Source organism: Malaya genurostris, chromosome 2, assembly GCF_030247185.1.
Source record: "Malaya genurostris strain Urasoe2022 chromosome 2, Malgen_1.1, whole genome shotgun sequence".
Lineage (NCBI taxonomy): Eukaryota > Metazoa > Arthropoda > Insecta > Diptera > Culicidae > Malaya > Malaya genurostris.
In genome coordinates, this window is record NC_080571.1 from 4073008 (window position 1) to 4090519 (window position 17512).

At 38.8% G+C, this 17512-nt stretch overlaps 2 protein-coding genes and 1 long non-coding RNA gene across 3 annotated transcripts; 2 read left to right on the top strand and 1 right to left on the bottom strand.

The window, feature by feature from the left end:
* Positions 1-4632: 4632 nt before the first annotated feature.
* On the top strand, positions 4633-7117 carry LOC131430636 (E3 ubiquitin-protein ligase Iruka). The gene is made up of 5 exons (XM_058595746.1): positions 4633-5104; positions 5167-5298; positions 5351-5887; positions 5954-6098; positions 6171-7117. Exons 1-5 carry the CDS (start codon positions 5018-5020, stop codon positions 6527-6529), a joined length of 1260 nt encoding a protein of 419 aa, XP_058451729.1. The 5' UTR covers positions 4633-5017; the 3' UTR covers positions 6530-7117.
* Positions 7118-13093: 5976 nt separating this feature from the next.
* LOC131430423 (T-complex protein 1 subunit gamma) lies at positions 13094-15344 on the bottom strand. The gene is made up of 3 exons (XM_058595414.1): positions 15202-15344; positions 15078-15139; positions 13094-15009 (listed from the first exon to the last, which is right to left on the bottom strand). The coding sequence occupies exons 1-3, from the start codon at positions 15233-15235 to the stop codon at positions 13465-13467; spliced, it is 1641 nt and encodes a 546-aa protein (XP_058451397.1). The 5' UTR covers positions 15236-15344; the 3' UTR covers positions 13094-13464.
* A 688-nt stretch (positions 15345-16032) lies between these two features.
* LOC131431851 (uncharacterized) lies at positions 16033-16468 on the top strand. Its single transcript, XR_009229739.1, has 2 exons — positions 16033-16282; positions 16350-16468. It is a non-coding gene; the product is annotated as an uncharacterized LOC131431851 (long non-coding RNA).
* The last annotated feature ends 1044 nt before the right edge of the window (positions 16469-17512 follow it).

Consider the following 17512-nt stretch of genomic DNA (forward strand, 5'->3'; position numbering starts at 1 on the left):
CGAGGACTTCCAATAGTGCCTTTTCAATGCGATTATAGCGAATGACTGCAATAGTATTAATGCTTCTTAGGGCAAAATATTCTAGTAAAATCCAGTTTGTAAATAAATTATCGATATATTTGAAGCTTCCTGTTTCGATGATCCCATCACTCGGTTCGGTCACAACTTTGAATCACAAAGATTCTTTCGGTAATCTCTGTGGTAATAGAACCTATAAAATCTATATCGAACATACATCTCTGCTTTGAGGCCGCTGCTTTTCGTAGTTGATATTACACACGACGCGTTCACAAAATCTCGAAAGAACTTGTTCCGTATCACTAATTTCTGCATCCACTCTCCGAATGAACCGGAACAACATCTTTACGTCCAGAGGGATGATTTTTCGGATAAATTCTTGTTCTGTTCCATTTTCTCTTATTGTGTAGAAAACGATACATCGACGTTTTGGGTAATCTTAAATATTGACTATTTCCATTATGGTCAGGCCCGATTTTACAATATACCGAATAGACTGTTATGTAACGTAACCATACAAAAATGGCAATTTTCTCGAACAATTTTTAGCGAAAATGATAAAAGAAATGGTTTGTTTATAATCTGTTCCGGCATTACTCTCGCTCAGTGGAATATCCCCACAATTTCAATACCACAGTAGATACACACGTTTGAATACCCTCGGGTTTACAATTGCCACTCGAACCATTTGTAGTATTGCTCTGTTATAGTTTTGTAGCAAAATACTGCTAAAAATTATTTGAGTGTGCTTATCCAACTGTTTTATCGACAGTGTCAAAAGGGATAGAAAAAAAAACATTATTAATGTTTTGCCTTACACTTATTTAATTCATTTAACGTTGATTTCAACTCCATCGATGAATGGAAGTCTACTGGATTGGATTGTATTATAGAGAAGCATTTTTCCTCATACACATTCTACCTTTGTGAAACTTTACAGAAATTATAAATCTCAGTTGTTTATTGTGCCGGTTTGTAACAAGTGAAAAAATATCCTCGTGTATGATGTAGAGTTGGGACAAAATTATATGTTATAGATTACACGACATCAATGTGTTAAAGACAAAGTACATGAAAGGCAGGGGATCGAGAGAAGATAATGTCAGCCACCCATTACTAGTTTTGATTGGCGGTGATGAAATCGAAATGATCGACGACTTCGTGTACTTGGGCTCACTGGTAACTGCCGATAATGACACCAGCAGAGAAATTCAGAGACGCATATTGTCAGGAAATCGTGCTTACTTTGGACTGCGCAGGATGCTTCAATCGAGCAAAAATCGCCGTCGTACGAAGTTAACTATCTACAAAACGCTGATAAAACCGGTTATCCTCTACGGGCACGAGTCCTGGACAATGCTTGCGGAGGATAAACACGCACTAGGTGTTTTTGAACGAAAGGTGTTGCGAACCATCTTTGGCGGAGTGCGGATGGAAGACGGTACGTGGAGAAGGCGAATGAACCATGAACTGCACAAGTTTCTGGGAGGACCAACTCTCGTCCAAACGGCCAAAGTTGGGCGGTTACGGTGGGCCGGGCATGTTGTTAGAATGTCGGAGAACAACCCGGTTAAAATGATTCTCGATAATGACCCGATCAGTATAAGAAGAAGAGGCGCGCAGCGGGCAACATGAATCGATCAAATTGAGGACGATCTGCGGACCCTTCGCAGCTACCGAGGCTGGCGGCGAACAGCCATGAACCGAGTTGAATGGAGATGCCTCATGTATACAGCAGAGACCCGCGTAGTCTACGACTGAAAGAGTAAGTAAGTAATATTACACGTGCCCGGGTTTGCGTTTCAATGTATAGGGCGCTGGTCTTACGAGCCAGTGGTATAGGGATATACTTGATATCCGATGATATCACTTGATATCCCATATCACCATTATTTCATGATATCCGGGATATCCTGTACGATGTCATGTCGAGTTGTCCAAAAACGCAACTAGCAACACGGATAATGGCATTAAGCGCACTCCTTTATGAACGTCACTTTGAGAGTGACAATAAACAATCATTATAACTTCGAATTTTTCATCGAATATTGGCGTTCGGGGACCATTAAATGCAAGACTTCGCTTATTGATTGAATTTTAAGAGAAAAAGGTAATATTACTGACCTTATTTCTGATGAAGATATTCAAAACGATAACTCAATTGTCAAACGATATCAACAACAATCGTACTCCCAGCAAATACAAATTATAATACGGAATACTTCGACAAATTATCAAGGACACATTTTGCATCGTGCTGTACACTGTCATGATACACTGTCAGAGTGACAATGTACTTTAACGAGTTTTCTATAAAACTAGCAACACTGAAGGGTAAGAACAAGTTCTCGGTTGATTTTCCAGAAGGCCGTAACAGCAAGTGACAGTTTCTCTTTGTTCACTCTCTCTTTCGATTATTGTGATGTGATCTAAAAAGATTTTCTTGGATTTCACAGTTCTGTTTGGAAGTCGAACGTTTCGAGCATCATTCTATGCAAAGAGTTAAGTGATAAACTTAATAACCGCTTGGTAATTAATAGAAGAGAGAGTGAACAAAGAGAAACTGTCACTTGCTGTTACGGCCTTCTGGAAAATCAACCGAGAGTTCACCATAGTTACTGTTTATTATAGTGAAAAAAAAAATAAACAAACAGTGATAATCAAGATCACAAGCGAAATGTAAGTTAAACAATAATCTAGAATGGTTAAGCCACCATGAATATACTACTAGCTGTATTGATATTTGTAAATTCGTGGAGGTTTGTGTTCATTTTTCATCTTTTGTGCTAGTGCCGGTGATATATAGACTGATTGTTGCAGTTTAATACAGCAACGATAAACAAAAACAAACAAGTTTGTTTTGCACCGTAGCAACTAGCATAAAGCGTTGCCAGAAACGATCTCCTCCCACATGTTCAAACTATCGCAATGAAAGGGAGTAATTTGCTAGGCTTACTTGTTCAGGCTGTGAACCAAACATTGACGATTCGTTTGTATGGGACTTAGGGGTATTATTATTTGTATTTGCTCCCAGTTCGGTTTTACATCTCATCCAAGTCAGTCGATAAAACAAAACCGCTTACGTTGGAAACAGAAGAAACCAAGTACAGTGTTGTGTAGTGAACAATAGACCTCGAAAATGAGTGAACCAAACGAACAAAAGCTACCGCCGACACGAAAGAATACAATTGTTGTTGACTTCAGACAGTGCAAAATTCGACCTTCGATACGAGAACTTGAAGGTTTGCTTAAGGAGCAAATGCAGCTGGACATTAAACGTGTGCATTTACTTCAATGCAATAAGACGAATAATGTTGCTTACATCCAGTTTTATAAAGAGTTGGATGCTATTCAATTCGCAAAAGACAATAACAATGTGCACTATGTGGAACACGAGAATATTAGGTACAACATTCCAGTGTATATGGATGATAGTGCTATAGAAGTGCGTGTGCATGATCTTCACTCAAGCGTCACCGATTATTATATTCGCAAAACTATGTCCCAATACGGAGAGATTCTCTATCGAAAAAGAAAAGTGGAAGAATTTTTTCCCCGGTATTCTAAATGGCGTACGTGTATTATGCATACACTTGAAGAAGCCTGTACCTTCTTATGTGATTTTCGGTCAAGATACAAGAATTCCGTGCAAATCACTTGTTACCTATGACAATCACATGTCAGTATTGTCAAAAAGCTGTTCACTACGGTAAGCCATGTGATAAACTGGACAAAGAGACAACTACACCAAAGGACAACAGTGCTTCCGTCACACCAACCCAAAGCAACCCCAGTACACCTGTAACAGTCACCAACAACAGTGAAGCCTCCCCTTCAACGAAACCATCCAACGTATCCCCTATAGAACAAAGTGCATTAGCTGCAGTGAACAACTTACCATCCAACCAACCAGCAACTGCAAACAATGTACAACAAGGCTCATCTCCAGCAACTAGCAATGAAACCAACAACAATACCATCGATGTGGCAATGGATGACGAAACGAACCACGAACGAAGTGCCCCTCAATCCTCGCAGGAGGGAAATGGAAGCTCCTCTCCCCCTAGAAAAAGGGTGACAACGAGATCCAACTCAAAAAAAAATTATTTAAAAAATCGGCTCAATCGGCCACGTAAAGCTTGTACGCAAATAGGCCTTAATAAAAAAATATCTTTTAAATAAACAATCGTACTTACACATAGAAAAATTTCGCCACCTGTCTATTTACCATCGTAGGAAACGACGAGTTCACGAGCTGTTTTTGATTGTGTTTGTAATTTTCTCACGAAACTAAGTATGGCACCGGAATCGATGCATGTAAACATCGGAACAAAACATGGCTCAAAAAATTCTATATTGCAGAGTTACTATATGTAGTGTTTTCGGATATGCAGTAGTAATGTACAAATTATCAAGTATTTCCATCTTGAAGTTTTTAAATAAAACTTTGTGCTCGGTGATTACAATCGGACGTGATTCGACGAATTCTTCCTCTTATCTTTCTATTTTTCCTCAAAAATGACCCCACTCAAACATAGAATAATCTTACCACCTGTCCATTTAACATCGTGGGGTAAGGTCTCGTCACGTCATCGTTGACGTATCGTCTGAATCGTACTTTATGTGATAAGTTTGACAGCCTGATTCGTTTTTTTCGTTCTATCCTCTTTCCGGGAAGAATTTCGAAAAATTTGTCACATTGTATCTTCTACGGGTATTTAAAGGATTCTCAACGCGTGACGAGTGTTGGTGGTCTGCAAAAAGAATTTTTCTCAAGCAGGATGGTAATCTAGTGGTTCCAAAGGCCGGCATCGCTGATCGAAAGACACGGCTAATTTTTTTTTGTTCACTTTGGCATTCGTACGTGTGCGTGTGTTGCTGAGAAGTGAAAATTTTGTCATAGCCTATGTCAATCGGAAGGTGTTTTGGTATCGATTCCTCCGTCTCTCGATTCTAAAACAATTCTAAATTTTTCGGCCTGGAATAAAATACCGCAGTAATGGAAGCGCTGGTGGAAAATTCGTCAAACCCACCGTCTCGTTTCTATTGTCATTCTTGCTCCGTAGAGATTGATCGAGTTTCATCAGTGGGTTATCTGATTATTTATTTTCTGTTGAGATTGGCGTGATGATTTGAGTTTTCTTGCAGGACTTCACCTGCCCTTATTGCTTGGAAGGTTTCATCGAGGAGCTGCCAGCTGCAGATCGTAGTAATAATCCTTCTTCACCGCCAGTTCCAGTAGAAACTGATTCGATTCCAAATGATTTCATCAACCCACAGGTGAGGTTTTAAAGGGATGTGACCGAGAACGTAATTGAATTTCGCTTTTCAGGCAATAAGACTAGCTAGTGAAATCTTCAGCAATAGCATACTGTCCCCTCTGTTGATGCCAGCCGGAAATGGGCCCCGTGGATCCGATTCTGAGGCAGCAGGTTCGCTAGGTGATGAACCTGCCGATTCGGGTGCGCTAGGCGCTTCTGGTGGGGGTGGTGGTCAGTATGAACTGCGAGTACTCGGAAGGCATCGCAATCGACGCCGTGGGATGCAGAACATAAACAATCTGGACAATATTTTGCGAGAAATTCTTATCTCGGTAGCGGATGGAGCCAATGGTGGTGCTGGTGGAACACCGATGTTCTTTATGGGTAATCCAGGTGACTATGCCTGGGGTCGGGAAGGACTGGATACTATTGTAACACAGTTGCTCAATCAAATGGACAACACGGGACCGCCTCCCTTGGAAAAAGAAAAGATTGCCGAAATTCCGACGGTCACTATTAGTGCCGAACAGGTTGAGATGAAACTGCAGTGCTCGGTTTGCTGGGAAGATTTTCAGATCGATGAAGTGGTGCGGAAATTAACTTGTGCTGTAAGATATATGCAATATGTTGTAATGAAGGTTAGCTGAGTCATTCGTTTGTTTGTTTGTTTGTAGCACGTATATCACGAATCGTGCATCATTCCCTGGTTGGAACTGCACGGAACTTGTCCTATATGTCGGAAGAGTTTGGCACCAGAGCAACAACCAGATGAACAGAGGGGTTTAGCAGCAGCTGCTAATGCAGTTGCACATACCTTACGTAAGTTGCCGATTCAGTGTTGAATCAGTAAATAGACACTATTTTTATCTCTGGTGTGTAATACTTTTTTAGGATCTCTTACTTCGGATGCGTTTCCTGGTGCAGCTAGCCAATTGTCCTCATCGTCAGTGGACAGAGACGGACCGTCAACATCTAATCTACTGGTTGACTTGCAACCGCTCTACACCTTCGGAACCGTTGGAAATTCCGGTGGTAGAAGAGTCGGCGCAAATCCCTTACAGTCAAGATCGCCAGTGATTAGGTCTTCGACGTTGTCAAGTACGCAACAACAGCAAAACAATTCCACCCACCCGGCGGTGCATGAGACTGGACCAACTTCCTCCTCAAATGGAAGCACAGACGAGGCCAGCAGTAGCACCACTAACAGGTATCGGGATGATGACGGTAATATCGATTATGAGTTTGATTAATGGGATTAATCCCTGGTGCCCCGGAGGGAAAGTTGCATAGATACGAATAACGCTTTGAACCAAAACTTTGCCCTTAACATAGGATTTGTTTTTGCTTTGACCTAATTAGAATTCAAGCGAATCGAAACGTTAAATTGAGTTTATATATATATAGATTTATCCGTTTTTGTTTGTACATTGATGGCGCATGATGGTGTATGATCATCGTTACGCTTGTATAAATAGGATAAAGCGCATTAATTGGGACTGTTTTCTATGCACTACTGATTTCTGGGACTCTTGTTGTCACAGACATACACTCTAATAAAACCGAGATTTCTCCCAAATTTGATACACCTTTTCATCATTGATCTACGCACGTTTCTAGAGAACGGCAAGTTTTAGTATGTTATTTTTTGCCTTGAAATAGAAAACCATTTTCCTTTAGAAGAACTGGGCTATCCCACAGGGCACAGTATTGAGAAATGCTGTTCAAAATCGACTAAAGCAAACACCTAATCACGAAAAATAACAAAGAGCAAAGCAAAGCGAGCTAATCGGTAGCAAGATAATGATTCTTTAAAATAAAATAAAGTATGAAGGATGAAAGTTTGATTTTAATTTACTTTAAATATCACATAAAGGCTGTTTAAAAGTACTTCTGTACGCATAAAAAGACATCGTGATTCAATAAATTAAAATAGTTCATCAATTGTTGCTTTACAGCCATTCAAGTGCCTTGCACGCCTTTGGGGGTCACGGGATTCAGCTTCATGTGCAAGGATGTCCTGCGCCATTTGAAAGTTGGCGTTGTATCTTCTGGTCACATCTCGGGTCGAGACCGGGGTTTATTTTACTGCACTCCAACACTTTTCTTTCAAGTTGAATTTGACTTTACTTCTGAATTCGATCGACTATCACAGCAAAACAGAAGTAAAACAATTCCGATGTAATTATCAATTGATGTGAATAAAATTTAGACGTACTGAGCATCGAATGCAATAATTTTCTGTTTTCGAAAAATATTGCAAACAAATCACACGTTATTACATCAAAACAATGTATTGAGTAAATTACATCTGCTTGACTGAATACTGTATACTATTCTGATAGGAAATTATGCATCTTTTTGTGTAATATTACAACCTTTTGAACAACACCAACACATTTGTGATATTACATCAAAATTGCTACACATTACTGATGTGCAGCAATTACGATTAATGTTACAACAATTTCGGTGTCGTTCTAAAGGTTGTAATATTACACGAAAAGATGCATAATTCCATATCAGAATCATACTCGGTATTCAGTTAAGGTGATGTAATGTACTCAATACGTTGTTTCGATGTAATAACATTTGATGTTCAGCACGTCTAATTTTTTTCACATCAATTGTTAATCACATCGAAATTAATATAATTCTTTCATGAATTTTAGCACGTTTTGGTTTTTGCAACATAATTGTTCGAGCATGACATATGTATTAGAAAGATGACAGTATTTTCAAATTCAAAACAATATCATATTTATATTGATTTATACTGCTTGCTGCAATAATTGCTAGAAAAACACCATTTCTTACACTTTTATACCATTCGAAGAAGTTCGTCGAGATAAGAAAATTTTAGTGTTAAAAATAATTTCATTATTTTTCTCGGATATGGCTTAACGGATTTCTACAACAGTCCTATGCTCCCATATAAGGTTTCTGAATTTCATTTGGATCCGACTTCTGGTTCCGGAACTACAGGATGATATATGTTATGATATCAAAATAATGTCACTCATTTTGTTCGTAGATGGCTTAACCGATTTCGTCCATCTAATATTCAAATGAAAGGTCTTAAGGTCCCAAGACAACTGCTTGTTTTTATAAACTAATCCGACTTCCGGTTCAACAGATACTGGCTGATTGATGTAAAAATTTCACAAAAATTCATCGGGTTCAAAGATTTTGAGAATCGATGACCAGGTAAACTTCTTTTAGTTTTACCAGTATTCGGTTCCCGGTTCCCGGAAGGTGCCTTAAATTTTCATATGGAGTGCACAATGATTTCTCTAAGATGGCTACACTGATTTTCAAAAAAAATTTCGAATCTAATGAAATAGTTAACAATCCATTAGGCGAACTTAACTAACTTCGGCTACACTGATCTCCGAATTCCGTTTCCGAAAGTATCGGGAATAGAGAGAAAAAAAGAAGGCCAAAACGAATTTACTTTCTATTTTTAAATTACAGGGTGATGAGTTTTTAAAATTCAAACCGTCCTAGAAGAGGACAATACCAAAAAATCTTCAAAGTTGGGCTCAAAACTATTTCAATTAATTCATCATACTAATTCATGGACATACGAGCTATTTTTGATTATGCTGGTCTATGTATACCGTTTCTGGAAGTACCATACATAATGACAAAAACTTTAAAGAGGTACTCACTTCTACATCTCATGGAATGCTTAATCGATCGTCACACGTTTAGATTAAACCAGGCTCATGCCCAGGAGTCTTTCAAGGGGGGGAGAAGAGGGGTTTCGAAAGGTGGGGAAGGCGCAAAAATTAGAAAGAAAATTCTGAAAACGATGTATGAATTTTTAATTTATTGGCACTTTTATATAATAAGGTTCAATTGTTCATGGAACTTAATGGGTTAAAAGAAATAATTTGAGGGTTTCATACAATTTCTATCTACGATTCGTCTTGCAGTTCCCAAAGTAACAAGGCAATGAGTGATTGAAATTTCAAAGTGTCATTTAAACGACGGCCATTAAAATAATTTCATGAAACCTAAAACCATCGAAGAATATTCACGCAAAAATCACATGCAGATTGATAAAAAAGGTATCATCTCACAGCTAGCTGGATTAAGCACGTTTTTTTAAGTGAATACGTCTTACTTTACTGAGAGGTGCTTTTTTCAAAATTTCCCCTTGTGGAAGAATGGATAGAAATCATTCTTGAATATCTCGAGTACTAAACACAACATTATTTTTTCTCCATGTCATCAGAAATACGATCAGCAATGTATGAATAAATTTTCAAAAGTGTGAAATATCTATACATTGCACAATATAGAACCTGCATGCTGAAATTAAATTCCGAGCTGGAGTTCTGAAACTAGACTGTGGAACTGAATTCTGATCCAGAATTTAGGTTCTGCTGTAAATAAGTGATGACAACAAGTACTCAACAGTTGAAAACATCGGATAAATACGGCAAATCGATGTTTTTTAGAACCAATAAAATATTCCCGAAGGGTTATGCGAAATTCTACTCTACTGAGTAGGTATAGGTATGTTAAAAAAACTAGTATAACATTGCTTGTTTATTTTTTACTCTATTTTGTTTCATATTATTTATTTGTATGGTAGAATATGTTTGCCGTGAATAAGTCGTATTTTAGTATTGTGCTTGCAAGAAAATCAGAAGCGACGGGACGGGTATAGCGTGATGCGTGAGTCGATAACTTTCACGCAGCCCACCTGGGTTCGATTCCCAACCCCACTCATAGGGTCAGAAAATTTTTCTGGCCCGAAGAGGCGAATGACCTTAAGGTTAAAACCTCTATAATCAAAATTTGAAAAAAATCAGAAGCGACGTCGGATTATGTTCCTCTAGTGAAGTTGACTTTGCACAAGAGATGCCAGGTAAAAATTTCAAAAATTTTTAGACAGGGTTGCAAAAGTCTGTATATCCGAAACAAAATCTGAACTTCGAAAGTATGTCTTGCTGGCAGCAATTTCTCTATAAAGTATGATACGCTAAACTGACTTGGCGAGCAAAAAAAAAAGGTCGCGACAATTTCAAAAGTCTGTTAATTTTGACGAAAGTCTGCGAAATACTTGATTTTCAAAAGTCTGAACAAGAAAAAATGTCTGCAGCATTATGTACGAAATATGCAGATTTACAGACAAATCTGCAAATGTCGCATCTCTGCTGTGCACAAATGTTATGCAGACTGTCATGCAATATATTCACCCCTATTCTGTACGTCGATCGATTCGAAATATTCCGATCGAATGTACAATTTCGATTCTGCATTCCGTTCGAGTTGTTAAATTTTCGAACATTACTCGATCGACTTGCATACGTATTACTTCTTTTCGGTTTAGAATCGTTCAAATTTGTTTATACAAGTGTGACGGTTTCGTTTACTAAGAAATGAATAATATAAATAATAAAGAAGTGTACGTAGTGTTGACAGCTTCGATGGTTAGTGTTTGAAATTTCAAGTGTTCCCGAACGAGAGTCGATCGAACCATAAAAGTCGAACGGAATAAAGAATGCAAAATTCGAACTCGAACGAAAGTGTAGATTCGTTCGTATCACAAATACGTCGGATTGCAGAATCGGGGTGATTATAACCAGCGTTTTCAGGTTGCCAGATTTTGCTCGCTTCGCCAGACACTCTAACTAACCAAATCTTCAGGAATAAGAACAGATTGGCTCGAATGACACGTTCCCCTTGTTGTATGGAGATTTGTGTCTTTTGCCAGATTTCACAAATTTTCCACAAAGATTTTGTCAGATCTCACCAAATCTTTACGGGTTTTGGCCTCTCTACGATAGGTGATGAGATCTTTTTGTCTGGAAAAATTATCACATTTTATCGTGCAAAAGTGAGTTAAATGCACACACTAACAGACTCGATGGATGTATACGAATCAATACATTACAGGTAACAGATCGGCTGAAAAGTTCGTATCGTTTCTTTGAGAGGGCGCCACTAGAATTAAATCCATACCATTTTCAGTTAGTACCAAGCTTCAAAAGATACGTGTATAAATTTGACAGCTGTCTGATTATTAGTTTGTGAGATATTGCATTTTGAGTGAAGCTACTTTTCTTATTGTGAAAAAAATGGAAGAAAAGGAATTTCGTGTGTTGATGAAACACTACTTTTTGATGAAAAAAAGTGCCGCCGATACAAAAAAATGACTTGAGTGTTATCCAGACTCTGCACCGGGCGAAGCAACAATTCGTAAGTGGTTTGCAAAATTTCGTACTGGTCATATGAGCACCGAAGACGATGAACGCAGTGGACGTCCAAAAGAGGCTGTTACCGATGAAAACGTGAAAAAAATCCACAAAATGATTTTCAATGACCGTAAAGTGAAGTTGATCGAGATAGCTGACACCCTAAAGATATCAAAGGAACGTGTTGGACATATTATTCACGAATATTCGGATATGAGAAAGCTTTGTGCAGAATGGGTGCCGCGTGAGCTCACAATCCATCAAAATCAACAACGAATTGATGATTCTGAGCAGTGTTTCTAGCTGTTATGTCGAAATAAAACCGATTTTTTTCGTCGATATATAACAATGGACGAAACATGGCTCCATCACTTCACTCCGGAGTCCAATCGACAGTCAGCTGAGTGGACTGCACGCGATGAACCGAACCCAAAGCGTGGAAAGACTCAACAATCGGCCGGTAAGGTTATGGCGTCTGTATTTTGGGATTCGCATGGTATAATTTTCATCGACTACCTTGAAAAGGGAAAAACCATCAACAGTGACTATTATATAGCGTTATTACAGCGTTTGAAGGACGAAATATAAAAAAAAACGGCCTCATTTGAAGAAGAAAACAGTTTTATTTCATCAAGACAATGCACCGTGTCACAAGTCGATGAAATCCATGCAGAAATTGAACGAATCGGGCTTCGAATTGCTCCCTCATCCACCGTATTCTCCAGATTTAGCCCCCAGTGACTTTTTCCTGTTCTCAGACCTCAAGAGAATGCTCGCTGGTAAAAAATTTAGAAGCAATGAAGAGGTAATCGCTGAAACTGAGGCCTATTTTGAGGCAAAGGACAAATCGTACTACAAAAATGGTATCGAAAAGTTGGAAGATCACTATAATCGCTGTATCGCCTCTGATGGCAATTATGTTGAATAATAAAAACGAATTTTGGCAAAAAAATGTGTGTTTCTATTAAACGATACGAACTTTTCAGCCGAACTGTTAATTCTGTATGAATGGCAACTCTGTTGCTGAATGAAAAAAATAAATAGTCTAGATGACAGACTGGATGTTTTTGATAGGGTAACGTGGCGCCATCATGACATATCATGCGAGTACTGTTCCAACTAAAGGAATATTTGAAATGACCGTTAAAATGATTAAAGAATCCAATTTGAGTGTCTGTGTTAAATGCTTTAAAGATGTAAATTTCAAAAGTGTCCATTTATCATTTGATAATAGGTACAATCCTTAAATATCTGCGGCGTTAATCAGAAATGCTACCTCTGAGGTGATTCGACATGGCATAGTTGAAGAAACGACCCTTGATCTTCAATATGTACATCCTGTCACTGTCATTGGTTGATGGGCTAAACTTCCAGTCCTAATCTTTTATCTTAGACAGGTATTTTATTCTGCCTACGGAAAGGTTTTGGCACCGCCATTCTGCTATTATCGTGGAAGGCGTTAACACCCAACCGACTGCGGTCATCAATAGACACACGGTGAGGCATGAGGTTGAGACATTCGGAGTGACATTCATTATGACTTCACTAGGGAAAATGCTATGAAGGGAATTATGTGACAATCACATCGGCAAAACTAAGAAAGTTCACTTGAATTGTGAAGCCTTTTTTGTTTCTTTATTCATTACAACGCTACCTCTGAGGTGATCCGACATTGCATTTTCTTAAACGGAAAACAGGCATGTGATTTGAATCTTATATTGATTACACAAGGGAAGAAAAATCGAATTCAGATAAATTACGGTGCAACAGTTGGAAAAGTTGTTCATAACTGGAACCAGGCTAAGAAAATCAACCGTTTGAGCTATGCAGAGGCGCCTTCTTGAAAAAAAAAAAACTAAACGCAATCGTTGTTACATAGATACGGAAAACATACCGGTTAGCACTAGCGAATTATGTATTGTGTAAAAAAAGTGCGAGTGAATGTGTTAAATTGAAGCTTATTGACTACCGAAAAAAAACTACTCCATTCCTTGAGCGGCTTGCGCCGGTGCTGCTCCAGTACCGTCGTTGTTCTTTTTCTTCGATCCGGACACGATATCGTCAATGCGTAGCAATAGAATGGCTGTCTCAACTGCCGTTTTGTAGACTTGCAATTTTACAGAAAGTGGTTCCCAGATACCCTTATCCTTCATGTTTACAATTTCGCCAGATTCACCATCAATTCCCCAGGTGCACGGACCGGAATTCGCTGGATGGGAAGCATGCTTCGCTCGTAAAGCCGTCAACGTGCGAATAGTGTTTGCTCCGCAGTTTTGAGCCAGCGTGCGTGGTATAATTTCCAAAGCTTGCGCCACTGCACGATAGGGACCTTGTATTTGCTTGTTGGTCAACGCTTGCGATACGGCCATTTCAACTGCACCACCACCGGGAAGCAAGCGCGGTTCCAACATTAAGTTACGGGCCACATGCAGTGCATCCTGCAGATTACGCTCCGTCTCAGATAGGATATCTTTCGAAGCGCCACGCAGCAGAATAGTGCAAGCTTTGGGATCTTCACATTCCGTAACGAAACAGAAGTACTCGTCGCCTAATTTTTTTATTTCGAAAAGACCAGCACCAGTTCCTACGTCTTTCTCTGTCAGTTCTTCTGTGCGATTGACAATCGTGGCTCCACAAGCTCGGGCAATTCGATTGTTATCCGTTTTACGCAAACGACGAATTGCTGTGATTCCAGCCTTCAGCAGAAAATGCTGAGCCAAATCGGAAACGCCTTTCTCTGTAAACACCACATCCGGTTTAACGGCAATAATATCGGCACAGACCTTTGCTACGTGTTCTTCTTCGATTTGCAGCAGTTTGGTGAAATCTTGATCGCCGACTATCTCCACGTTAGTTTGACTTTCGCCCTTCTTGTACTCCAATGGACAATCCAACAACACAATACGTGGTTTCTCGATGTATCGTCTCATTTTGGGATGAGTGACGTCCTTGTTCAACATGACTCCCCTCAAGACGCAAGATTCATCAATGGATCCACCGGGAATTTTTTCCACTTTGGCATACTTTTTTATGTCAATTTCCGTTCGACCGTTTTCAGTAAGCATGACAGTTTCAACTGCATCCAGCGCAATTTTCACTGCTAGATCCGACCAACGTCCAATAAACTTTGTGCCAACACATGACTTGATAACTTCCGCCAGTTTTGCCTTGTCGGTCTTGTCTAGTGGAATGCTAACTTCGGTCGTCAACAATTTTATCATATCTTCCAGGGCTTCCCTGTAGGCACGGATTATAACAGTCGGATGAATTTGCTGTTGAAGAAATTGTTCCGCAACCGCAAGCATTTCACCAGCCAGCACGATAACAGAGGTAGTTCCGTCACCAACTTCTTCGTCCTGTGTTCTGGCGATTTCGATCATACTCTTTGCAGCTGGGTGTTGCACCGTTATTTCGCGCAGGATAGCATTTCCATCGTTGGTCATCACAATGCCACCCATCGGATCCATAAGCATTTTCAACATGGCTTGTGGTCCCAAACATGTGCGAATTAAGTCGGCGATGGTCTAAGAAAACAAAATAATAAATTAACCTCTCTGTGCGGAGGCGTCAGTCGTATGCTGGTCTGACTCACCTTGCCGGCGTTAATATTCTCCAGCTGCACTTTTCGACCGCTGTCTCGCTTTGTGTTCTGACCTAAAATCACCAGTAAGATACCCATTAGTTGCTCATATGGAATAGAGTCGTGTAATACATACTTAGAACTAGAATAGGCTGCTGAGGTCCGTACATTTTAGAATAAACTTTGAGGAACGCAGATCACGTTTGCAATTTTCACACCAGAAGCACGAGAGCACGAAAAACAAGACTACTGTGCTGAACAGAAAGGTTTGACAGCTATATCACGTATTTTACGTTGGTAATGTTGGTACTGTCGGAGTTTTCAAGAATAAGTACACTCTTATATCGTTTTCGCTTGATGCCAAATCTAAACTGCGGTTCCACTTCCCAGTACACTGAGCAAAATACCATAGTAACCGTAGCCTGTTTTCCATCGTCATTTCAACTATATGCTTAAATAGTAGCAACAATCATGATATATGACTATTCACCATCTGTATTGTATAAATTACTAGACAACAAAGACAACGACTTGACTAAACTATTTGTATTAATGACTTTTCTGGCATAGTCATCCTGACAATGGTAGTCATCTCAAATATAAGAACAAATAGTTAAAATCACAATTTCTAGTAAGGTGAAATTGCTCTCGAGCCTTGATATAAGAGGAGCTAAATAGTTATCGCTACCATGTAAATATGTTCACAATATAATAATGTTACCATAAATAGATACATGGTTTAAAAGACGATTATGAAGTTTGAAAACATGTAGTCCATATCAACAGAATTTATGTAGGAAGCACATTATCGTATAGTGTTTTTCAACCTACTATGTATTACATTTGTGCTGACTATACAAATTGTCAATGAACGGGTGTACTGTTATTGTCACATACAGTTACAATTTAGCAAAAAATTTCGAACATGGGTAACACATCAGGGATGGATTTGAACAAAATATTCTATATTGTGACTGTGTACTTTGGTAGGTCTTACAGGTAGGTAAAGTTTGTAGCCTTACTAGTTTCCGTCGTTGAAATTTAATTTTTCAACAATTTTCCGGCAACGGTTATGTTTTCCAGTGAAATCAATATCTCGTATACGGTTTATTATTCATTATCGGTCGCTGTAGAAACAACATCAAGCGATTGATGAAAAGGAAGATTATCATTTGATTCCCGGATTCAATTCGCTCGAATCCGACGGAAAATCGCAGGTGGGCATCGAGGTTTGCATCTGGACTTGGCTAATAATTTCTTTCCTGCTGCCAATTCCTGCTTCAGGAAAAACTCCACCGGACAGAGCCTTGGATCAACTGATGCTATCAAGCAATGCTAAGCAATATTTCACCAGGTATATTATCATTTGATTTGATGCGAAAATAAAATAGAGTTTAATGAAATTATTTTGTTGTTCTTATTTTAGAATTTAAATTCATAAAACTTTTCAACATTAGCTCATGTTTTGCTGATCTTCAGCATTGTTGAATCAACCACTGCTTTTAGTTTCAAAATAACTAGAAGTGAAATGTCAAAAATATCATGACTCTGGTTATAGCAAAAGCTACAATGTGAAAAAAATATTCGGTCATGGTTAGGCTAACCATCTCAATCGTATTAGTTATTCATACAATACACAGTTCAATATTACTATTCTAGATCCGATACCATTCATAGTAAACATGAACTTGACTATTGTTGAAATCATCTGATTTCATAGTCGGCTGAAAGTCACTATACGCTCATGGTCAAGTTGGCCCTCTATATAGTAACAGTTACCATACTATTTTTCTGAGTGTAGATTTTGTCGACCCGCAACAGTCCGATTATCGGCCCGATCATCGAACCGATTGAGCACGATATCGCCCATGTTATCAGATCCGAATCGATTCCGAATCAATTCCGAATCGGAACAACTGCACACTATTATAAAATTAAACTCTTATACAAGATATCGCAATTTCGTCGTTGGAACATGATATCTGCTGCTGTAATGAAGCTTTATGTGACACCAAAAAAGCAGACGCGTTGATTGACAATTTGTATAGCGTTGATTGACAATTTACATAGTCGGTTGAAAAACACCATACAGACGATGTTCTTTCTACATAAATTATGTTGATATGAACAATATGTATAATGCTTCCAAACTTGACAATCTCTATCCAACTATATGTTGATTCATGGTAACATTATTATATTCTGAAGAAGAACTTACTCACATGGATATACTTTATGTGACACTAAAAAAGCAGACGCGTTGATTGACAATTTGTATAGCGTTGATTGACAATTTACATAGTCGGTTGAAAAACACCATACAGACGATGTTCTTTCTATATAAATTATGTTGATATGAACAATATGTATAATGCTTCCAAACTTGACAATCTCTATCCAACTATATGTTGATTCATGGTAACATTATTATATTCTGAAGGAGAACT

Excerpts from the sequence above, each read along its gene's own strand:
- LOC131430636 (XM_058595746.1), top strand. The coding sequence starts at position 5,018 with ATGGAAGCGCTGGTGGAAAATTCGTCAAACCCACCGTCTCGTTTCTAT. Across the intron at positions 5,299-5,350 it reads ATGATTTCATCAACCCACAG|GCAATAAGACTAGCTAGTGA; the intron begins GTGAGGTTTTAA and ends TTCGCTTTTCAG. Across the intron at positions 5,888-5,953 it reads TGCGGAAATTAACTTGTGCT|CACGTATATCACGAATCGTG; the intron begins GTAAGATATATG and ends GTTTGTTTGTAG.
- LOC131430423 (XM_058595414.1), bottom strand. The coding sequence starts at position 15,235 with ATGTACGGACCTCAGCAGCCTATTCTAGTTCTAA. Across the intron at positions 15,140-15,201 it reads GCAGCCTATTCTAGTTCTAA|GTCAGAACACAAAGCGAGAC; the intron begins GTATGTATTACA and ends TGGTGATTTTAG. Across the intron at positions 15,010-15,077 it reads AGAATATTAACGCCGGCAAG|ACCATCGCCGACTTAATTCG; the intron begins GTGAGTCAGACC and ends TTGTTTTCTTAG.